The following is a 25,854-nucleotide window of genomic DNA, read 5'->3' as shown; positions in this document are numbered from 1 at the left end:
GATTATATAGCCCCACCCCCTCTTCATGGTTCATTGACTTTGAAACTTCAAGTTTATGTTTGTATTTTGGTTTGGGGACGACTTTTAATAAGTCGATAGTATTTGGTATGCAGTTGTATTAGCATTGGTACATCTCATTTACATGGAGATTGTTTATCCATGTAACTCAGTCATGGTTCATTGACTCGAATATTTGCATAACTTGTGTAAGATGTTAAAGTATTGCTATTTTGATTTCAACAATTGCATAATCAAAGTTACAAAAAGGCGAAACATATCTCTGTGATAAAACTTTATTTTTTAGTACACAAATCCTCAAGAAGACATGTCACAGGAAGGCATCTCAAATATTATTCTGACTCAAAGACGAGCAATCTTTTCTCATACACATACACGCCTACAAATGTATATGAGTTTCTCCTACACATACACGCCTACAAATGTATATGAGTTTTCTCCTACACATGTATATGAGTAGATTCATATAATACCAATGGTCGTGTCTTTATTTCAATGCGACTTTAGGGACCAATTTTCGGACTCCTTGTTTTTTTACCAACGATGAAGGGATACTCATGTTCAAGTCTTTGGCTTGTTCCGAATAGGGGATGAGCGCGCGACCTCCTACAAAGGACTTCTGAGGCTGTGAATTATTTTGTTCTTCCTTGCTTAATGATGTACATTGGTGATAGAAGATATTTTTTGTTAGATGCTTGAGCATCTTTGTTTTTTTCCGACGATCACGGGATACCAGTTTTCAAGTCTTTGGTGTAATCCGACTAGGGGTCGAGCGTTCAACCTCCTACAAAGGACCTGCAAATAAGAAATGACTATGCGGTATGGGTTTTGATTGTTGAAGGCCGTACGATGATCTATAGTTGTTAATTTCTGTGTCATTTTGGTCTTTTGTGGAGAGTTGTCTCATTGGCAATCATACCGCATCTTTTTTTTATATTTACAAATGTAGTTGTATGCGTTTGTAAGGCAGCAATCTAACAACAGTCTACATATGCATCTTTTATACATTTGAATCTCGAACATTAAATAGGAAAAAGAGTACATTTTTGTAAAAGAAAACATAAAACCTTCTGTTGTTGAATCAACTGATTTTAATACAAATATACAAATGAATGGCATCATAAAATTGTGATCGGAACAGACACAACATTCCGTACACACGATATCATACACCATGTCGTAATGTTAGGCCGAAAATGTCCTGACGTCAATGTCCTACCACTCATGTAAAAATAAAAATACTGTATCACAATAATTTTTGCAGTATTCGTTGAATTTTAATCGATTTTTTTAAATTTGAATGGAGCTGCAGAAAATGGTGAGAGCTTCTAAATGAAAAACTAGTAAATAGGTCGTTATTGAGGGAAAATATAAGACTATAAAGTATTTATTTATAAAAGAAAAAGTCCATCTTTCCGAATGATATCGATCTCATTTTTTTTAAAAGTTGTCATTCATACAATGAACTAGATTATTTAATGTCCGCGGTTTTTAAGGTCACAGGTTTAATGAATACTGATAGACAACCGAAAATTTCGCCTGTGCGCCAGTAACTCACTATCTAATTGCGAGTAAGCAAGAAAACTCACATCTCGGGTTTAACGAGGTTTGCTACTCAATTTCAAAATAACAATCTTTTCATAACACTAATATATGTTGATATCATAGGTGATAAAGGAATCCAAAAAGCCAAAAAAAATATATATAGGTCAATGTGCTTGTTTTCGAGATATTAGCAATTGAAATTTTGACGGGATAATGTTCTCTCTTTACTTTTCATAGCTTTATCATTGACACGTTTAAGTTCTCAAAAACTATTAAAAAATAACAAAGATTTTATAACACTTTAAAAGATGGCTAATAATCATACATGTAAAAGATTTATAAAAAGAAAAATGGGGGCCAATGGGCAAACTTTTTAAGGCATTCAAATGGGAAAAAAAAACAGAGGATTCTGAAAATATGACAAAAATTCCAAAATATGACAAGCGAACATCCTTAAGTATACTGAAATTCATCATCCGATTCAAGTCAAACTTATTGATTGATTGGCAACTCTATTGTGTTATTTCGTTGCGATCGATAATGGTGGAGAAAGCCACAATGCCAAGAGAGAACATGAGACCTTCAGTTGAAACGCTGACAGTCCTATAAGATTTGAGTCGAGTTTGCCTGCCACGTGCGGCATTCGAACCTTGTGATAAAGTAGTTTGAATACTAATTCATTCGGCCACTGAGGCCCCCAAACTTTCTACAAGGTTTCTTATTTACTTTTTGTAAGGGTGTGTGATTAGCGAGTTTCTGAGTTGGACAGGAAAACTTGGCCTACAAAATATCTTTTTCACATCCTCGGACAAAAGACACTAATTCAAGACTTATGGAACAATTCGCAAAGAATACGTATCAATGGCATGACATCTGCAATCTGGTAGCGAATTTTCAATTGTATTTTTTATCGCACTTTTACTAAAGATTAAATTTGTTGGTTTAATGTGTATCTTATTCAGTTTACATTGGCGCCCAAATGTTTAAGTACGTGTGCCGATAGAAATGTTGCATCTGTCCCTGTAATAAATAATATCAAATATGTACAGCTGTCTACAATCTAACATTTCATTTATTCATAGAACCAAATCATAAAACTGGTTCATAAAATACCATTGGCAACACTATTCAAGGATTTTTGTTAACGGGGTATACTTCCTATAGTGTAACTCGAATGTATGATACCGCCGTTCAAACAATTTTCTACTATATACGTCTATAATATTTATGTGAAACTTCAGATTTAAAACTTCATCGGCGATCAATAGTCCGGGACGTTGGCCCTCTACTCTTATATCAATTGGCAGAGTGTTTGTATAGATCAGGTTACCCAGAACAGGTCGATAATTACAGTTTGTGTGACTCGTGAAGAAAGAGAAAGGTCGACCCCGCATGTTTGTAAAGCTACTGTTTATAGAGAACCAGATATAACGAATCCGATCGTTTCTACCGTTTACGAACATTCCGAATAGTTCCGAGTTTGGAACATGAATCACGTTGGATAAAATCTGGCTTTAAGCACTTGTGAAGTCCGACCCTTTGCATTTGCATAAATAAAATACAGATCGTTTCCTTCATGAAACACTTCCCAGTCAGTATTTGGAAGTGTCGACATTTTATGAACGGGAACGAATTTGTCCATTCCTTGCCACCGGTATATTGTAGTTAACTGTTCCTCTTCATTTCCGCCATTTTGAGCATTAGATACAATCAGGTACGAATTGTCATCGATGGAGAAGAACTCCCAATCAACAGCGCTGAAAAAGAAACAAAATAATCAGTTACTGTAACGAATTGTCACCAATGGAGAAGAATACACAATCAACAGCATTGAAAAAAATATATAATCAGGTACGAATTGTCATCAATGGAGAACAATTCACAAGTAAACAGCACTGAAAAAGAAACAAAACAATTAGGTACGAATTGTCACCAATGGAGAAGAATTCACTATCATCACTATCAACAACATCGAAAATAAAATAATCAGGTACGAATTGTCATCAATGTTGAAGAGTTCCCAATCAACAGCACTCAAAAAGTAACAAAATAATCAGGTACGAATTGTCACTAATGGAGAAGAATTCCCAATCAACAGCACTGAAAAATAAACAAAATAATCATTTACGAATTGTCACCAATGGAGAAGAATTCCCAATCAACAGCACTGAAAAAGAAACAAAATAATCAGATACGAATTGTCACTAATGGAGAAGAATTCCCAATCAACAGCACTGAAAAATAAACAAAATAGTCAGGTACGAATTGTCATCAATGGAGAAGAATTCTTAATCAACTTCACTGAAAAAAAACAAAATAATCAGGTACGAATTGTCATCAATAGAAAAGAATTAACACTCAACAGGACTTAGGCAGCAACCATTTGATTTTCGGGGGGGGGCTATGTTTTTTTTTCGCCTCCGGCGAGGAAAAACAATCTATTTTTTGGGCGACAAGTCGAAAACATTTTTTTCTTTCAATTTTAGCAAAACATATTGTGGCAGCTGAGGGTGAAACAAACATTTTTTTTTCTCAGAATCAAAAACAAATTATTTTTTTCTCCAAAAAATGGAAACAAACTTTTTTTCCCAAAAAAACCATAGCCCCCCCCCCCCCCCCCCCCCCCGAAAATCAAATGGTTGCTGCCTTAGAAAGAAACAAAACTAAATTCTTGTATACGTAGTCTGACATGTCATATGACAAGCTTCTGGGAGGTGGGATTTATGTATGGGGTAAATGGGCGGGGATGTTGGATATGGTGGTAAACACTTGGGGATTTGGTATAAACAAAATGGAATCTTGGAAGAGGGGTGAGGGGATACAAAAAAGAGATTTAAGAAATTATCACCCCGTAGCATCCCTCAACTTTGTACAGATTACTGTTCAAAGGGAGATCATCAAACTGTCTTCACAACTTTCGCTGATGAATTGTATTATTTGTAAATAAAATTTTGTGATTTTCTCTCTCCACATCTTTCTTTATATGATATACTGTATATGCTGCACATTGTGTGAACTATAATATGTTGTTTACCGTGATCTTGATGGACAATTTAATTGATTAAATATATGTATTTTGTAAATATTGCTGTACAAACAAAATGAGCAATTGCATATACAGTGTAACCTGACTAAACCGAACCCTTTCGGGACTTGAGATTTTGTTCGGTTTTGGCAGGTATTGAGTTTCATCAGGTTCACAATGCATAAAATGTGGTATATGATTAATCTTCAGAACAATTTTGGATTAGACAGGTTTCCGGTTTATTCAGTGTTCGGTTTAATCAGGTTTCACTGTATATATATATAACGACACATGTTACATGGTCGTATACAGGACGATACGAAAAATCAAAATTAATAATTGAAAAAGGGGGCCCGATTAAGGTTCGCAAAAAACAAACGTCTACGTTAAAGTGGTAGCGCAGCAATTTTCCTAGCCCTTAAAAAAGTATAATTAAGTTACATACATTTAAAAGAGAGGCAAAAAATAACACTAACAATAACAGGGCAATATCAAGTGCTCGAGAAAGGTCACACACAGTGCTTCACATGCAATCTGTAAATATAGTTACCTGTAAGTGCTAAACACTTGGAACCTTTCAAATCCCTTTTTATCTATGTTGAGTCTGTAAAGGACAGAGTTTGTGAGGTAGGTATTTTTGTTTTTAAAATTCTGAGGTCCGTAGTTGTACGCATTGGCCACAATTAGAAACGCTGAGCCAGAAATAGTAAAAAATTCCCAATCTGTAGCACCGTTTGTCTGCAATGTAAATTATATAAGAATATAGAAGCAAACAAAAATCCACCAATCATCGCTCCGTTAAAACAAATTGTTTAATTGTAACGTTCATTTTGATTGGATAACTCCATTATAAACGTTGAGCCAGAAATAGTAAAAAAAACTCCCAATCTGTAGCACCATTTGTCTGCAAGGTAAATTATATAATAATATAGAAGCAAATAAAAATCCACCAATCATCGCTCCGTTAATACAAATTCTAATGCAACATCGTTCGTAACGTTCATTTTGACTGGATAACATCTGATGCTATGAAAACGTAAGCGCAAGCAGAGACGAAGTACGAGAGATGTTCAATGTATGTTTTAAAGTTGTTTTCTGTCAGTTTCATTAGAATGGAGATAAAAATACGTCATATTGGAAATGTTAGTGTATTTTAATTTCGTTTTATTAATTGATTTGCCAGTGGCCAGTGTGTTCACGTTCAGTGGCAAATATATTCACCTGTAGTGGCAAATATATTCATGTCCATTGGCAATTATATTCACGTCTAGTGGCAATATATTCACGTCCAGTGGCAAATATATTCACGTCCAGTGGCAAATATATTCACGTCCAGTGGCAAATATATTCACGTTCAGTTGCAAATATATTCACCTGTAGTGGCAAATATATTCATGTCCAGTGGAAAATATATTTATGTTCATTGGCAATTATATTCACGTCTAGTGGCAATATATTCACGTCCAGTGGCAAATATATTCACGTCCAGTGGAAAATATATTCCCGTCCAGTGGAAAATATGTTCACGTCCAGTGGCAAATATTTTGATGTTTATGACAAATAAACAATTAACCATTCATGAATCAGGTTCATGAAAGTTATATACAAAGTGGTCGATTGGGATTAAGGGCCTTAATCATTACATCCAATGGAAATGGAGTTATGATTGATTGGGCACAGGAGTCCTATCTTGCAGCAGAAGAGCTAAAAATCCTCATTGTTTTAGCAAGAGGTATTTTAACGTGAAGATATCATGTAAGCCACCGGAAGTTACTTTTCCATTCCGACTTTTTCGTGGCTTTATGCAAAATTAGAGTTTTTACCCCAATTTCACGGTCCACTGAACATGGAAAATGCTAGTGCGAGTGGGGCATTCGTGTACTGGGGACACATTCTTGTTGTTAATATATTTAATGATCAGTTTGTAAATGTACATAGATATGTCTCACCTCCATTGTTTGAAACAAATAAAAGCCATTCTTCTGAAAGACATAAATTCTGGATTCAAATAGCGTAGTAATCCCATTAAAAGCCTGTGCTAATGCAAGAAAATGGTATCCTTCCACAGTAAAATAAGTCCAATCATAAGCACCAGTAGTCATTATCGATTGAAATTCTTCAAATAATTGTGATGATGGGTTCCATTTGTAAATAACAGATTCAACATCTTGGCTTGAACCTATAAAATTAAATAAGAATTTATTCTGTATTTGATGAGCTTTCATTTGATTTTGATGGAAGGGTGGGGATTTGAAAAAAAGCAGGATAGGACCGGAGTTTTGAGAAATAATAAAGGCAAGATGAGCAACTTGGGCAAATCATTCAGGCAGGATGACAATTTATGAACAATTTTATTACAACAAAAATATAAAACAGGACCTATTTTTTCGTATTTACCCATTATAGTTTCTCTTTTTCTTTTTCCGAATAGCAAAATATTCTATAATTTTATATCTTGATTTATTTTGAATCTAGTATGGTCTTAATTCTCTCGATGGATTATATACAGTGAAACCTGATTAAAGCGAACCCTGAATAAACCGAAAACCTGTCTAATCCAAACTTGTTCTGAAGACCAATCATACCACATTTTATGCATTGTGAACCTGATGAAACCGAATACCTGCCAAAACCGTACAAAATTACAAGTCCCGAAAGGGTTCGGTTTAGTCAGGTTTTACAGTATACATCATAGAGAAACATGAGAATTAGATTTTTAAAATTATAACAAAACAATGCATTAATATTTTTCTTTTGGGAGAAATTTATTTATGTATTAGCTGAAGATTAGAGTTATCTTTCTTTAAGTTTATAGCAGTAAATATGCAATTATTTAAATATAATACTGTACAGCAAAGTTGTAAAGTTTTATAAATCTGCCTACATCACAAGTTCAATAGGATTTACTGGAGAAAGTTTTCAAAAATGTTATTATACAGCGTAAATAATGAAAAAAAAAAATACGAAATGGTTTTTATTCGTCTTCCTGAATATGCATGAAATATTTGCCACTGGTCTTTAAACCAAACGATTGTCAAATCAACGGGAATCCAAATATAGTTTTCCCGTTTGCTATTTGTAGTAATTATTTATAGATGGGAACTAGTATAACAAGTTCGGATACTGGTTTTGTAAACAGTATGTACTATTTCAGTGGCACATTTAATAAATTTAAAGGAGGACTGATGCCCTCACCCATTGTCCTTTTTATAAAAAAAATCAGATAACATTTTTATAACGTTGTAGTGTTGAGGAAGTATTAAGCTTCTCAATGATCAAACTACTAAGTATCCAAACGAAATGTTACGGTATAGTGTGTGGTTGAAGTTTTTGAAATATTCATATTTTTGTCAAAGGGTCAAAGTTAATATTTTGTCAAAATTTTATGAAATTAAACAAGCCAAATTAATTTCAGTCAAGGTGTTTAGTACCGACACCTTAAGGATGTACTTAGGTGAGGTTTTGGAATTTGTGTCAAATGTTCGGACTCCTTGGTGTTTTTCCATACAATACAATGTAAAATATTGTGCCCCATAACACCCATTTATTTTTTCATATAAGACTTTATAGCTCATTTAAGGTCATTTACCGAAATTTTAGAAGATTCTTGATTTTCTTTCTTATGTTTTGAGACCCACATAATACCAATACAAATATAAGGTAAAAGTCCGAGTCAGCCTTTTCCCGCCATATTTAATTCTCAAATATCTCAAAAATGAGGTCCATGACCTATCAATATTTTTAGCATATCTTTATCCTTAATTGATTCTCTACCAGCTTATAGTATCAATTTTAATATCTCAATTTCTTAATTTTTACCTAACCTCACATAAGTTCATCCTTAACCAATTCGCCGATTCAGAATCAAATGCATCCTGGGTAATATTTTCAAAAGTGAACACCAAAACGTCCTGATTGATTAAAAATGCCATAAACAATGGAAATTTAACCAATTGCGTGACGTTATTTTTACTTTGGGGTACGAACAATGCAATTACCGGGCAATTATAATGCTCTAGATTCTGAAACGGCCAGTTGGTTATATTTTACCTTTAGCGTGATTGGCTACAGCCAAAAAATCCCTTCCATCTATTTTAAAATATTCAAAATCTCTTGCAGTCCATGTTGGAATGGTCTGGAAAACATTAAATCTCTTTCTTCCACGGTTCCATTTATAAATGGTGGAATTACTTTGCGGCTGGTCATTCAGGCCATAGTTTGCAACTGCAAGGAAAAACTGAAAATGAAATAAACGTTGTAGGTAGATCGTAATTCTTGTTTTTATTTCTTTATTTGTACTTGGTTGGTTGATTTATTTTAACGTCGACCGAGTCAGCGCGAACATCTTTATCTTGACAGGAGCAACTAATGTGTAAGTACAGTAAAACCTGACTAAACCGAACCTTTCGGGACTTGAGATTTTGTTCGGTTTTGGGCAGGTATTCGATTTAATCAGGTTCGCAATGCATAAAATGTGGTATAATTGGTCTTCAGAACAAGTTTGAATTAGACAGGTTTCCGGTTTATTCAGGGTTCGGTTTAATCAGGTTTATTCAGGGTTCGGTTTAATCAGGTTTCACTGAACACGAAAGAATGACAGTGTTTGTTCGTTTTTCTTTTCCATTCATTATATATCATTGATAATCTGCCGACATTATCTTGCAGATGTGTTCTTCAAGGCTCAGTTGAAGTGTTTTCAAACGAACAATTCGACAACTTCCAATGCAAATCAGTCGGTTTCCGAACTTTCCCGAAGTCGTTGATAATCGAGTTTTTAATGTGCTTGTGGCCATCTTGATTTTGCAGTGGTGTTAGAGTTTTGTCCTTGTGTTAACTTTGAGACGAAAAGCAGCAATACAAATGTTGTTTTTTTGTTTTTGCTTTTACTTTTGGTCATAATATAATAAATCATAAAAAAATATCCAAAATCAAAATTTCTTTTTGTTTGTATACATGTATTTCTATAATATTTTCATCAACCAGATTGAAAAAGGACGTGTGTGCATGTACAGGAATTCCAATATATAATTTTTTCTTCAAATAATCAACAATAAAAAAAAACATACTACAAACTCACCCCGTTTTGTATCTTAAAATGAGTCCAGCTCTGTGCTCCGTATGTTGAAAGTTTTTGGTATAGCATAAACTTTTTGTTTTTCCATTTATATAATCCCGATACGTCGTCAAGTTTCTTCCTCGTATTTGCAAAGACGGCAAACATTCCCTCGCCTTCGATAGTAAAAACATGGACGTCGATCCCGGGCCCAGGAGTTTTTATTTCTTGATAGAGTTCAAGATAGTCTAGCTTTCTGGGAATATCGGCTGTGGAAGAATATTGAAAAGAATTATAAAAACAGTGCTAACGAAACTTTTGTTTTTATATATGAATTGAGAGTAAATTGCAAGTAAATAAACAACCAAATTAGAGATCAGCTTATTAGCTAGATGCATTTAGTCATTTTCCCCATGTATAGTGTTGCTTTAAAGCTTATTTATTTCTTAATGACTCGCTGAACTCGATTAAGAAAACCAGGATAACTATTGATCTTAGACTACAAATGGAGACAAATTTTAGTAAAACAATATTAAAATATTTCTAGAACCTAATATTGGTCAGACTTTCTTTTAAGGTGGTACCAAACACCTTGACTAAAATTAAGTTTGATCGTTTAATTTTCATAAATTTTGACAAAATATTTACTTAATACCTTTGACAAAAATATAAAAATTTCAAAAAAATTGAACCACACACTTTCTTGGAAAAAAATCATTGGAATGACCAACACTGATATTGATAATTGAGAAGCTTAATATTTCCTTAACAACACAACGTGATTAAAACGTCTAGCTGATTTTACAGAGTTATCTCCTTGTAGCGTAAGGTGCTGTGTAGAAAAAAAAGAAAATAAAACCAAAAGTTGCCTTGTCATCGTCAATAAGGAGATTCGGAATCCAATCAAGTAGCTGTTAATTAATATCGTTATTTTTCATAAAACTTATTTCCCTCAAAATTCATAAATATAATTCAAAATCAGCTACAGCAAACTATTTGTCGTAGATATAGGCAGATGTGGTATGAGTGCCAATGAAACAACTCTCCATCCAAGTAACAATTTATAAAAGTAAACCATTATAGGTCAAGGTACGGTCTTTCAACACAGAGCCTTGGTTCACACCGAACAACAAGCTATAAACGCCCCCCCCCCCCCAAATACTAGTGTAAAACCATTCAAACGAGAAAACCAGTGGTCTAATCTAAATATGTATATTTGTCACCTTTGACGTCGACGGTCACGTGTTTCCAGATTCCATTGACACACACCTTGAGAGATTTAGCGTAGAGGTCATAAGCGATGTTTCCGACGTCCATCCAGGTACAATCTTCCCATTGAGGTCCTGGAGAGTCCGATCCGTACGTGTCTGTAAGTATTTGAGATACGAAAATTAAATATTTTAAAGATGTTTATTTTATATAGTGCATTGGGTGGGAAACAAGTGGGAAACAAGTTATTACAACTTTTATTGTCCCTTTCCACTTTGCTGCCTTGAAGCGGCATAAGCCTGTTCCTTTTCGAACTAGACTTTTATATCTCAGACTATGTCAAATTCCATGCTTTGTTATCCGACTTTCGTTTTTTCTTTTTTAATTATTAAAACTTACAAAACACGCATACGATGCTTATCATCAGGATAACATGTATGAAATACTCGCCACTGGACTTTAAGATTGTATTACAACTTACCAAATGCGCATCTTATCAAAATTGCATACATGCAATACTCGCCACTGGACTTTCAGGTTTTATGACAACTTACCAAATGCGCATCCAATGCCTATCAAAATTGCATGCATGAAATACTCGCCACTGGACTTTCAGATTGTTTTACAACTTACCAAATGCGCATCTAATGCTTAACAAAATTGCACACATGAAATACTCTCCACTGGACTTTCAGGTTTTATAACAACTTCCCAAAATGCGCATCCAATGCTTAACAAAATTGCATGCATGAAATGCTCGCCACTGAACTTTCAGATAATATTTAAACTTACCAAATGCGCATCGAATGCTTAACAAATGTGCATACATGAAATACTCGCCACTGGACTTCAGATTGTATTACTACTTACCAAATGCGCATCGAATGCTTATCAAAATTGCATGCATGAAATACTCGCCACTGAACTTTTAGATTGTATTACAACTTACCAAATGCGCATCCAATCCTTAACAAATGTGCAAACATGAAATACTCGCCACTGGAATTTCAGATGGTATTACAACTTACCAAATGCGCTTCGAATGCTTATCAAAATTGCATGCATGAAATATAAGCCACTGGATTTTCAGTTTGAATAAGCATTTGACTTTTTTTTCCAAAAGAAATATTATACAGCTAAATCAGTTTCAAACGAACCTCTTCGGGACTTAAGATTTTGTTCGGTTTTGGCCGATGTTCAGTTTTATCAGGTTCACAACGCATACAATTGTATATGACGGTGCTTCAGAACATTGTTGGTTTATACAAGTTTTCGATTTATGCAGGATTAGGTTTACCCAGGCTAGGAAAAGATTTCTCAGAGTGTTGATCTTTAATTTGGAATAGTAGTAAACTATTTACCTGGAAATATAGGTAATTTATTATTCATGTGAGTGTGTCTCGGTACCCTAGATGGGCATGCTCTGGTTGTAGCGTCGATCCCTGGAGTAAATATGATATCACGTAACTGGCCCTGTAAAATTATAAATATAAAAAAAAAAGCAAGTAATAAAAAGAGAAGAGTGACGAATGGTACATATTAAAACGTTTATAACCGCTGTACATGTTTGAACTTGTCCTAAGTCAGGAATCTGATGTTCAATTGTTGTCATTTGTTGATGTGGTTTTAAAGTGTTTCTAGTTTCTCGTTTTTATGTAGATAAGACCGTTGGTTTTATGTTTGAAAGGTTTTACAGTTGTCATCTTTAAGGCCCTAATTAGCTTGCTGTTCGGTGTGAGCCAAGACTCCGTGTTGAAGACCGTACTTTGACCTATAATGGTTTACTTTTACAAATTGTGACTTGGATAGAGAGTTGCTCATTGGCACTCATACCACATCTTCTTATATCTATATGATAAACAAATGAAACAACATCTCCACCAAAGACCAAAATGACAAAGAAATTAACAACTATAGATCACCTTATAGCCTTCAACAATTAGCAAAACTCATTCCGCATAGTCAGCGGTATGAACCTGTTAAATCGCGCCGGGTGATGATACATTTCTCAATTACGAATTATGGAATGTGGTATTGCCTTGAATATGCAAAATGGACAAAACCACAAAGAAGTATAGCATGACTTCAACTGAAGATTTCCTTGGTATACCACAACATGGTGGGGCTAGACTGTTATAAACCACGTTGACGATCTGGCCATGAGGAGCGCTGACATTTATAATAGGTTTAAATGCATTGGTTTTAACCGCAAACCACAACCTAGATGATACATTGATTTGTAGTATTGGCATTTTAAAGTATATTGCCTTGATATATATTTATCAACGTGAACGTGGTAAAATTTGTTTATAATTGAACTAAATCAAATTTGGAAATCCTACATTTTTCACTGACATGAATAAGAAGATGTGGTATAACGGCTTATCAGACTCTTCATCCAAATCACAATGTGTAAATAGTAAACCATTATATACAGGTATATATGTCAAAGTACGACCTTCAACACGGATCGCACTGCAAGATATAATGGGCCCCATAATGACTAGTGTAGAACAATTCAAACAGGAAAACCAACTGCCTATTCTATATATAGAAACGAGAAATGAGAAACACATATGAATCACACCAACAAACAACAACCACCTAACAACAGACATACGAAAATCAGATTTTTTTAGTAGTTTGCCATTTAGACATCAAATTTAAAAATTCATCTTGTTGTACAAACGAGATGAGGTACGCATTTACTGTCAACGACGGTCGCAATCTTTACATATGACATAAAATTTTTGATAATGGAATATTCAATGGTATTTCTAAACGCGCTGTTAAATAAACATCAGTAAAGCATTCCTGTGGTACAGAATACTGTAACCATTGTTTGACAAAAAACTAGAAAATTTGCTGCTTTTTGTAATTAAATTAATTGTAGACTGCTTAACGTCCAGTGGCGAAAATTTCATTTTTGTTCAGGACGAAAAAAAGAGTGATATACAATGTTTCATTTGTAACAAGGTGCATTGCTGTGTGTTTGTTTTTTCCTAGATTAATAGGTGACGGTTGAGATCTCAAAAAACATGTTTTACTCCGCCGCATTTTTGCGAGTGTTCCAAGTCAGAAGCCTCTGTATTTAGTTTTGTATGTTTTTTTATATTAGTTCATTTGTATATTGAAGAGTTTAGTATGACGTCAATTATCACTGAACTAGAACACATTTTTGTTTAGGGCCCAACTGAAACACGCCTCCGGGTGTGGGATTTTCTCACTGTTGAAGACCATAATGTGATGGGTGACCTTCGGTTGTTTTCTACTCTTTCATCAGGTTGTTGTCTCTTTGACACATTCCCTATTTCCATTCTCAATTACGCTTGTAGCTTTATTGTTTTTTCTAAAAAAAAAAAAAAAGGTTGATTGCTTAACATCCAGTGGCAAATTTCTCATCTATTTTCAGCACTGAAAAAAAAAGATCTACAAACTTTGTTCTGAATAGATTTCCACTCACCTGAAACACCCCACTGTTTTTATCACAACTGGCTATCGTTACTGTTTTGTGCACTGCATCGACGTTATCCGGAAAGTCTCTCTTTAACCGTTTATGTTTTGTATTTATACAATCGGTTGTCATAGTGACATGAGTGCCTCCTACACTGAATCCTAAAGTGTGCCATTTGTTGTCACGTAGAAACTCATTTTTAAATTTCACTTTTTTACTTTTATATATAAAAAAAATGTTTCTTCTGCTAATTTTTATAGACATGATGTTTGAATCTTTATCTCCTACTACTAAAACACATTCTTTCCCCGTGTAAGTCCGACTATGTTTAATAATGAAAAACACTGAAAATTCGTTCGGAAAGTATCGACATTGTTTTAGAATTTCAGACGAATCCATCGTTATGTACGTGATGTCCTTCAAAAACTTATACGCATGCACGTGAGCCTCGGTATCGTACACATAGCTTACTCCTTTGGGTAGTCGTCCATATCGTGGGAAGGCTTTGTCTAATAAATGTGATGATTCTAGACCTGCAACAACAAAAAATGTTTTTGTTAGAAATAATTTGTGTTTGTAATATTTAGGACCATATTTGGCTTTAATGCATTTTTGTCATCCTATCTTGGCAGACGGTCTTTGTATACATATTGAAAGGTTCGTACTTCATTGTTTGTTTAAAACATTTTTTCATTTCTTTTTAATATGTATATTTTCGTATCGATAGTTTCATGAGAATCTATAATTAAAGTTAATCTAGTCTTTTTTTTCTTCATAAAACTTGGATTAAACCAATTGTTGTTAGCATGACGTTCAGTGATATTTTTTTGTTGACACTGTCAATTTTAGGTTAGATATTTATATATTGCAATCAAAAGCGTATTTATTTGAAATATAAGAAAATCCTTCTGTGCTTTTGTTTTTGTTTAGATTGGACGGGTTAAGAATTTCGTTTAAATTTCATGCAGATGAGTCAAAATTTTGTGAAAAAAAACGAGACCAAAAAAATAGAAATAAGACCATGCTGAGTGTGCGAACAGTATGATATTGTATACCAGTTCCAGATCATATGAGCATTTGAACTGTATTTTGGTCTAAACCGTATGCGTACTTTTTCAAAAAAATGCATACGGTCGGTCTGGTCGCGTATGATCTGTCTAATTTTAAGATGTTGGTCAAGTTAATTAGATACAAATGTATAAAACAGATCAACTTAATAAGTTTAATTGTAAAGGAAATCAAAACTTAGTATTTTAATCATTTAAAAAGCCACGTTAAGATGTTATACTCAGGTCAGTTTTCAACAAAATATTTTGACCAACATCTTAAAATTAGACAGACCATACGCGACCAGACCGACCGTATGCATATTTTAAAAGATGATTATTAATCTAGTATGGTGTTTGATATAATTTTAAAATTTTTCATACGTGTTATTTCTTCTCGCGAGTTTCGCGTAAAATAAGTGACTCACACAAATTTATTAATTTACAAGAATCATTTCTTTAATTAAAATTGAAAATATCCATAATCATTCTTACATTTGTCACTTCAAAACTATTTCAGTAATGTATTTTCTGTAAAATATTATATACTAATGGTATATATTAACAAAAATGTAATTATAACTAACAAAGTAACAATATACATTTTTCAATATTAAAATGTCTACAGCGTCATCAATTGATAATCATGTTAAAGCTTCCCCGACATGAAAGGTATCGAGATGATTGAATATAGAAAAACAAATTACAGGTTAATATTTCTTTTATTGATAACAGTATATTTAAACTGTCGTTAAAATTTAAATAACTAGAGAAACATGAGGCATATTCATAATTTTAACTCTATAATTTTAAAAATTTGAACTGTATGACTTGAACATTACGATCTAAAGACTATTTTACTTTTTAAACAGTAAATTAAATATACAAAAAATATACAGTCCATGTATAAAATTCAATTAATTTGCTTTTAAATTCTTATTAGCCCGTTCGCCAGGGTTATCGAACACGCCCTCTAGTAATTAAGACGTTATATTTTCCTTTGAGTTTTTCGATACAAGTAACGGATCACCTCTGACAGTCTTTCAGTTTGACTGAAGTATCTCAGGTGATTAACCCCTTTGATGTTTTACCTGCACAGGTGAAATACAACATATAATTTACACAGCCAATAGGCTTAAAGAATACCATCGAATATTAAGGGCTATTAAGTCCGTTTATCAGTATTTGAACAACACGTTCAAAAACTTTATAAATCTGGATTAAAATATGTAAATTTACAATATAAATTAAAAATCAAGTTTTTCTGTCTGATCCAACTCCAAAAATTTCTAGATATTAGAAAGATTTTATTATCACACATCAGGGATTTTATGTTCGGATATATATTATAGATCTTGAAATAATTCGTGCTTAGTTTACATAAATAACAATATTCCAAAAATTTATAAAAAAAACCACCATGAAAATACTAATTAATTATTATTTATAAAACTTATATTTCTTTAGGTTAAGTCATTATCAAAATTATAAGAAAATATTTTTATCATTATATTTTTATCAGAATGAACAATTATACATGTTTTGCGCTTTATTTCTTTATTAATAATCTTTCAATATACATGTATATATATATAAATATTATAAAATTATCTATAGAACCTTTCTGGTAAAATACCTAGTGCTCACAAGAACATTGTACATTTCAAAAATTCTTTTACACGATTAAAATAAAAGATGGCTCCGACAATAGAAGATCAATAGAACCCGCGTTCACATTTCACTGCAGTTTTGTCTTATCCGTGGTAATCTTTGACCGAACAATGTTTTTTTAGTCGCTCATCTTCTTACTGTTCATACATGGTGGCCTTTTTAAATTTCTTTGCTTAAATATTCTGTAAAAACTATTTGATACTCTTATAAGACCTATTTTGACATACAACTCTGAAATTTGGTTTATGGATAATTTTCAGTCAGCTTTTAGGGCATCTAATAGAGCTGCAGTAAATAATACTTTTTGTGATACTCTTGCATTAGCAGAAAAATATCCCTTTGAGAAGGTTCATTCTAAATTTTGTAAAGCAGTATTAGGACTGAAAAAGACAGCCACATAGGTGCTAGATCAGAATTAGGTAGATTTACTTTGGACTCCTATATAAAAACTCAAACACTCATGTATTTTTATAGAATAAATTGTAATGATATTAATCCCCTGGTTAAGGAATCTCTACAAACAAACATAAATTTACATTCAGAACGAATTTATTCTTGGTACTCATTTGCAGATAAATTTTAAAAAAGATGAAAATAAACCCAGAAAATTACTATAATATTAATGTACCTTTTCAACAATCAAAAAACGTGTTAAAATGTAATATAAAAAAGTGTGTTTTCAAAAATGGATTCCTCATCCAAACTTTGTCTTTATGGGAAATTAAAAAATAATTGTCAGTCTGAGGAATATTCAATTTGCAATAATTTTGTACATAGGCAGTTACTCTCAAAATTTAGACACTTGAACTCTCAAAATTTAGACTCAAGTGATCATTCCCTAGGCATTTAATTTGGAAGGTACAGAAACATTCCAAGAGCACAAAGATTATGTAAAAAATGCGGAGTCCTAGATTTTGAATTTCATTTTTTTTTGTATTGTGACATTAACTTAATATCTTTGCGTTCTAAACTTTTTGCTTATCTAAAAGACTATGTACCACAATTTCAACATCTTGATGCATTCAATAAACTGAAACACATTCTAAACCCCATCCCTGAACTTGTTTGTCATATGTGAGTCTTCATTAAGCAGTCTTTAGAACCGAGCGAATCAGACCCATGTCAGGCAAGGTTATGATGGTGTTTTTTTACATACATTTATAATTGAACTCTAATGTTCTATTATTCTATATATTGTATTGTATTACATTGTATTTCATTGTATTGCAATTATTGTTTTATTGTATTGCTTGACCCTTATGGGTGTAATTTTACAATAAAGATTATGTATAAATAAGGAGACGTGGTATAATTGCCAATTAGAAAACTGTCCGCCAAATTCGAATAAAGTGGATGTACGTAAGCAAATATAGGCAACCGAACGACCTCCAACAATGAATAAAAGCTATCCCTATAGTCGGCTATAAAAGGTCCCGACATGAAAAATATGAAACAATTCAATTTAGAAAACTGAAGGGCTAAATTGTAACACACAATTTACGAAAAAAACCCACCAAATATGACAGATGCGAACCAACCACTGAACTATACGCTCCTGACTTTGGACAGGCACATACATAATGTGGCGGGGTAACTGTCTCGTTTCAAAGATATTTTCGCTTTTAATATCCGGTTTCGGGTTCGAACTGTTTTCTAAAGACAGTCATGATTGTTTTAATTTGATTTCAGCATGATTGTTGGTTTCTCTACACGTTTTTTGTTTACATGAAATGTTTTTCTTCTGTTTTTTTTGTCTTCTATTTTCATTTATTATTGCTCGTTTCTATCTCCCTTGTAATTTCCATTTTTCATCATCTGTTTGTCCTACTTTTAGATAATTGAGCAGAAAAAATACTCTACCGTAGCTCTTGTTCAAGTATAGTAGGGCCGGAGTGTAAATTGTGCAGTGAAGACACAGATAATTATGGTTATATTGACAATGAGACAATTATTTATTAAAGATTTAGTTATACGAGAAGTGAAACATTTGATATTCGTTTTTGATTTGTTTATCTCTTTTTCAATTTCTGCCCCTCTATGACGAATTACGATTTTCATGTGTTTATATTTTGATGCTACACAACACGTGTTACTAAAGGGGCGTGTACTTTTTAAGAATCGATCATCCAGTTTTGGATTTGGAATCTTCTCCAAACTATTCCCTTTTCTGATTACTAAGCTTATATGGAAATTTGTTAACTATGTATTTTAAATTATGATATAAAATTTAAATATTTATTTTCAACAAATTCTCTTAATCTAGATAAACATATCAACAGATATTTCTCCATTAATTTAATAGACCGTTATAATATACATTACATTCCTTATTGACAGTTGGTTTTTGGTAAATATTAATGGACTTTATATTTGTCACGTTGAGGTCTTAACATAAACATGTTACCTTTCGGTCAATGGTCAAACCACGAAAAAATAAATTATCACCCTCGTGCCAAGTCAATAACACATGTATACTATTTTTATTTCACTATTGACTGATAGATCCATTACATTGAACCGGTATTTAAATCACCTAATATTATTACTTTTACTGATTTTATCAAAAAAGTAATAACGGTTTTTATTTAAGATTTTATGTTATTTGTGGTTTTCATTTTCACTTAAATGTATTTTCTTTTAGCTTTTAACATATTTCGTCTGAATTTTTAGAAGTTTTTATAGTCGACTTAAAAAATCATACATTTGAGAGTAATAAACACAAATAGAAAAAAAGGTTTCAATAAATTAATTTTCATACATTTGGATGTTAATAGATTCTAATGCATTTACTTTTCACTTTTCGGCTAATACCAATGTATATGAAAATTAAAAACAAGGATATTTTTAATTTTGATATCATTTATCAAACAAGTTAACCAAAATCAAAATTTAACTACACATCTCAAGATCAAAATTAAAATAAAAAAATAAAGCAGTTTGTGTATACGTGAATATGACCAATTCTTCGTTTCAGAATCTAATGCATTCTGGGTAATATTTTCAAAATGTACACAAAAACGTCGTGATTGGTTTAAATAATATCTTTATTCGAATGTTTGTCTCAAACCATATACTAGTGTTTAATGCCAATACACTTATGTAAAAAAAAATATGAAAATATAAAAACGAAACAGTTATAAATATGTTTTTGTTTTATTAAATAAAGGCAACAGTAGTATACCGCTGTTCAAAACTCATAAATCCATGGACAAAAAACAAAATCGGGGTAACAAACCAAAACCGAGCGAAACGCATTAAATATAAGAGGAGAACAACGACACAACACCGAAACGCAACACACACAGAAACTGACCAATCATCAGACAAAACACCACGAGAATAACAAATATAACATGAAAACCAAATACATGAATTTGGGATATTAAATGTTCTATGATCGCTGGAAGATTATCGACAGAGAAATATAATATTAATAATAATAAAAAAAAATGATAGTAATTATAATGATCAAATTGTTAATGATAAAAGTAATAATAATAATTTTTGTTTCTGTATTTGTTAATGGGTCGAGTATGTTATATTCATAAGCAGGCACAATAAGGACAAACACAATAGACAAAGTCCTTTACAATATCACATGCTTTTAATCATCGCTATTGTAGATGAAAGTTTAGCAGAAAGTTAACGATCATACTACAAGACCATATGCATTTTTCACGTTTGTGCGTCCGTATACGATCGACGCAATGTATCAGAGGCGGATGTGGGGGGAGGGGGCCCGCCCTCTTTTGGAAAACATTGGTTGCTTATATAGGGAATCACCGAAGCGTGACTGGAGCGGCCCCCTCTTAGCTCATTCAGTGGGCCCCCACTTATGAAAAATTCTGGATCCGCCACTGCGTATAACACGTATATGAGGAAACTTTTAAGGATAAATGAAGTCAAATGGGTTCTGATGATGATATTTTATAAAGCACGTATCCAGATCTGTGAATAATGCAAATGCTCTGTTAAAATGTAAATAAGCTGATAGCCGATTAATTAAATACAGGGAAGATGTGGTGTGAGTGCCAGTGAGGCAAATAAATATGTTTAAAACAGAACTTATTTGAAATATTGACAAGATCCCAACTTTTAACGACCATTTTTGTATTTTTAAATAACTGAGTTTATATTGCTCTAGCAAAACTCCTCATTTTGGCTCATGCACAAGTAGGAGACGGAGAAACGTTCAATCCAACTGGATACTAAATAACATCATTTAAGCACCTTACGCTCGCTCTATTACCAAAAATTCCCAAAACTAGTTAGACGACGGTAAATTTTGTAAAATATCGTGCTTTACACCACTAAATCAGATACATCTTGAAATATATACTGTTAAATACAATAATTAGTTTTTATATACAACGATATCATAATTCAACACAGTACTAATTGGTCCTATTAGTACTTCAGTGTCAACGATACCATATTTTGAATCATTCATCACGCAGTTGTCCTGTGAGGCTTCCGAATAGAGTCGTTAGGGTCCAAAGTTTATTCCGTATATTATTCACTACATATTTGGAATGCTAAAGATTCAGTATCTTAGCTTATATGACAAGTAACGAATACAGTTTAAAGATGAATTGTCTATTCATATTTGATTAATTTTATATTAAATATCTGAAACAAAATCGTCCAAAACATGCAGGAAATATTTGCCAGTGGACGTTGGTCATCCTAAAATCAATCAATCTAAAACACAAAAATTTGAAATTGCTATAGAAGTCCCATATACAGCCTCGTTTTGAAACTCATCCCTCATAGAGTCATTAGATACAGGTCAGGTCAACTAAACTGCAAAAGGGCACGATCACTTTACATTTTCTTAACAATAAGATGATATTATTAGCTTTCAGCGTGACAAACATTGTAGTTCTCAGGTGTGGTGATACGTATCTGGCCTATATAAACTATTCAGATCTCTATAGTCGATACAGAAACGGGATAAAATGTCATTGTCTTTATTACGTCTTTATGGACCATTTGTCAGGGATGATTAAAACAATACATTTTCACAAGTTTAACCTTAATGGGAAGTTAATTTGACATTTGATACAGGTGTTGTGAAATGAATACTTTAAAGGAATAGAAAGTTTCTGGAACACCTATGGTGATTTGATTTAGAATATAAGTTTATATTTTTAGTTATATCTTCTTATTACTTTTAAGTCAGTCAAGTCAGAACTGTTATTTTACAATTTATTTCATATTTACGTTTTTAATAGTATATTAATATCATATTTTCTCTCAACCTTTTCTTACTTATGAACACTTTTTAACCCCATTTATAAAGCCAGAAAAGCGTTTCGGACATATGAAATAAATGCTGGTTTAAATTTTGTATCGCCAAGCTCGATTATTTTTTTCTTCTGATACCTAGATTTTTCTCATTTAAACTAATTTCCTCTCACAGACAGAGAGTCAGGTAGTTTATACCATGCTTTTTCATATATAAAATAAAAAAAAATAGTTTACGGAAAGAGAAGTGGAACATGGACATTTTGTTTATGTGTATATAAATAAATAATACATTGAAAGAAAACTAAATGATAACATTTTTAGATAAAATATGATGAGACATTATGGCTCTTATAATGAGTAGTCTGAATATGAGTTCAAAAAAATCACAAGGGATTCGTTTTAGTGCTAAAAGCAAAATACTTAAAGTCAGTATACATTACAAGTGTACATTCTTTTATAAAAACAAGAAGGCATTATAAGTTATCTCCTCTTATTTGAATGAATTTTAGAATAATTAACCCGGCAAATACAAAAATATTGTTTTTAGTAATAATGATATTAAAGATAAATTCATAATTTTATTTCTTTAAATGAAAATAATTATGATAAAATGCATATATCTAACTGAAATTTTGGTTACCCGTTATAGCTTGCTGTTCGGGGTGAGTCTAGGCTCCGTGTTGAAGACTGTAATTTGACCTTTAATGGATTACTTTATAAATTGTGACTTGGATTGAGAGTTGTCTCATTGGCACTCATACCACATCTTCTTTTTATAGACCGATTGTTTTCTTCTATTTTACAACGGAAGATATCCAATTATCTTAAGGTTAAATGCTGCATGTCCATGCATGGTCTGATATCGATTTATCGTGGCTATTTATTGAAAAGATGGCAACCAGTAAAAAATACCAGAAGTTGGACATGAAACGTCATACAATATCCTAAGTCAGTATCATTATTTGTAGTTGGTTTGCTGTGTATTATTTTATGTTTTTAATTCTATGTTTCTCATTTGTTTCGCATTTGTTATTTCGGAGCCTTTTATAGCTGACAACAAGGTACGGTTTTGATTTAACGCCGTACGGGGACCTATAATTGCTTTAATCCAGATTTTGACTCTTTTTGATAATTGTCCTATTTGTAATGATACCACATCGTTATTTTAAATTGAAAAAGAATTAAAGGAAAATAGTTAAAAGCAAAAGCAAAGGGAGAAAGTAAACGGATCAAAAAGTTATAAGAATAGGGAATACAAAATGTTCTAAACTTAAATGTTTAAAAAAAAATATCCGTGTCCATACTAAACTGGTCAATGTAATGAACAATCTGTTCAAGCGATAATCCTAATACAAGTGTTAATTGATTGTCATATTTTTTTTAACTTGTTGCAAAATGAAGGGTGGACTGGATAACGTTTTATGTCGGGCCAAACGTAACAATTATACAGTAATTTCAATTTTCTTAATAAATTGAGACATTTTTAAAATCAAGATTCAAATCAATCCGGATTGAGAGTTGAATCAGTCATATATTTTTAATTTGTTCAGTGGAAATAAATCAGTGTTTCCTTGATTGATTTATTTCGTAGAAGATATTTATAACTTAAACTTTATCAAAGATAAAGATGGATTTCATTTCAGGCGTACATTTATATACCTTTTTGTATTGTTTCCCCCCTTTTTCGTGCGTGTGCTGAGGATGGTCATCTACACGTTTTCTGTCTCATACAGTCCATTCTAATAAGGGTTGAATCGAACACGAATAAGATTATGACAAAAACAAAAGCGAAATTTTAATAAGAATGAAAAGTGGCTACTTTGATAATGATTCGAAGAACAAAATTACATGTGTTCTCGACATATTAAAATTGTATGTGTCCGAATTACCTCTCTAGACTTGCCTTCACCAGGAATTATTTGAAACAATTTGTGTTTATCGTTTGACACATATATTCCTATCACATATGTGTAAAATTATATACATACATTGGCTTTCAAATAATGGGCTTTGAACGTTCCTGCAATTTTAAGTCAGTTAATTTGTAACGGAATCAGCTTTGACCGTTCCTGCAATTTTAAGTCAGTTAAATTGTAACGGAATCAGCTTTGACTGTTCCTGCAATTTTAAGTCAGTTAATTTGTAACGGAATCAGCTTTGACCGTTCCTGCAATTTTAAGTTAGTTAAATTGTAACGAAATCAGCTTTGACCGTTCCTGCAATTTTAAGTCAGTTAATTTGTAACGGAATCAGCTTTGACCGTTCCTGCAATTTTAAGTCAGTTAAATTGTAACGGAATCAGCTTTGACCGTTCCTGCAGTTTTAAGTCAGTTAAATTGTAACGGAATCAGCTTTGACCGTTCCTGCAATTTTAAGTCAGTTAATTTGTAACGGAATCAGCTTTGACCGTTCCTGCAATTTTAAGTCAGTTAAATTGTAACGGAATCAGCTTTGACCGTTCCTGCAATTTAAGTCAGTTGATTTGTAACGGAATCAGCTTTGACCGTTAATTCCTTCAATTTTAAGTCAGTTAAATTGTAACGGAATCAGCTTTGACCGTTCCTGCAGTATAAGTCAGTTAAATTGTAACAGAATCACTTGCTTTTGAGTCCTACTGTCTGGCATCCTATTTACCCATTGACAGTCCTTCTTATATTATTTTGTGTAATGTTGTTAGTTTTATTAGCGCTTCATGTTGTATAAAATATATCTCCCTTAAAAACAATGTATCATACTATAAAAGGTTATATTATAAATCATTATAAAACATCACATAAAATAAAAGTAAGATGGTATTTTTATAAATATCTATAAAATATGAAACAATAATAACAAAAAACTTTCACGTTTTAAATGCATTGTTCAAAAGGAAAAGTTTTAAAATACTCCTATCGTCACTCAACATAAAAGAAAGTTGATATTTAGATAAATATATATAAAAAAACTGAAATGGAAAAAAAAACAACATATAAAATTTGACGCCGCAGGTTTCTGTTTACTGTAGTAATCAACTATTGTCTTACCTCGACATGAATCCTGAATTTGATTGGTCGAATAAACAAAACTCATTAAACAAAATGGTAAAATGCATGCAAATTCCCCGAGTAGCATCATACATTGAAATTATGCACGTACACTTGTCGCGTCCTTTTCATCATAAAACCACAGTTAAATCATATCAAAATTAATCGTATTGTTTTCCATTTAATATTTCAGAATTTTCAGATATTTTACACAAAGTTTGAAATTGGAAACCCTTTTGCAGCATTCAATTTTCGACTACTCTTTCCTTTTCCTATTCCGTTCTGAAAAGTTAATAGAGAAGGCAAATTTAATTTGATTGACAAAGCCACGTGACATTTAAACCAACATAAATCTTTGATAACATAACGGGACTTATAATTATCGGTGGTTCACTTAACACTTTGACAGGTCTCTGTGAATTGTCGTTAAAATATTGCAACAATTAGCAGATAGTCTGCTTTGCGGTAGAACCGCGGTGTGAATTATAGTATTGAATTGCTCCGAATAGCTTTAGTACTACTCGGGCTGTTTCTAATGAACTCCTAACCATCACAAATCA

The 25,854-nt window shown here is 32.5% G+C and overlaps 1 protein-coding gene across 1 annotated transcript; it reads right to left on the bottom strand.

The window, feature by feature from the left end:
* Nucleotides 1-1,212: 1,212 nt before the first annotated feature.
* On the bottom strand, nt 1,213-25,561 carry LOC134694974 (thrombospondin-type laminin G domain and EAR repeat-containing protein-like). The gene is made up of 9 exons (XM_063556103.1): nt 25,295-25,561; nt 14,314-14,837; nt 12,212-12,323; nt 10,865-11,008; nt 9,666-9,910; nt 8,639-8,825; nt 6,538-6,767; nt 5,139-5,326; nt 1,213-3,320 (listed from the first exon to the last, which is right to left on the bottom strand). Exons 1-9 carry the CDS (start codon nt 25,383-25,385, stop codon nt 3,056-3,058), a joined length of 1,986 nt encoding a protein of 661 aa, XP_063412173.1. The 5' UTR covers nt 25,386-25,561; the 3' UTR covers nt 1,213-3,055.
* Between the last annotated feature and the right edge of the window lie 293 nt (nt 25,562-25,854).

This window comes from Mytilus trossulus, chromosome 13 (genome assembly GCF_036588685.1).
Source record: "Mytilus trossulus isolate FHL-02 chromosome 13, PNRI_Mtr1.1.1.hap1, whole genome shotgun sequence".
Classification (NCBI taxonomy): Eukaryota; Metazoa; Mollusca; class Bivalvia; order Mytilida; family Mytilidae; genus Mytilus; species Mytilus trossulus.
The sequence above is the reverse complement of the archived record's forward strand: the minus strand, read 5'-3'. Positions and strand labels throughout refer to the sequence as shown.

Coding starts and splice junctions, on each gene's coding strand:
- LOC134694974 (XM_063556103.1), bottom strand. CDS start 25,385: ATGATGCTACTCGGGGAATTTGCATGCATTTTACCATTTTGTTTAATG. Junction 9,911..10,864: donor CGTGACCGTCGACGTCAAAG/GTGACAAATATA, acceptor ATTCTTCCACAG/CCGATATTCCCAGAAAGCTA. Junction 3,321..5,138: donor CAAGTGTTTAGCACTTACAG/GTAACTATATTT, acceptor TTTCTTTTTCAG/CGCTGTTGATTGGGAGTTCT.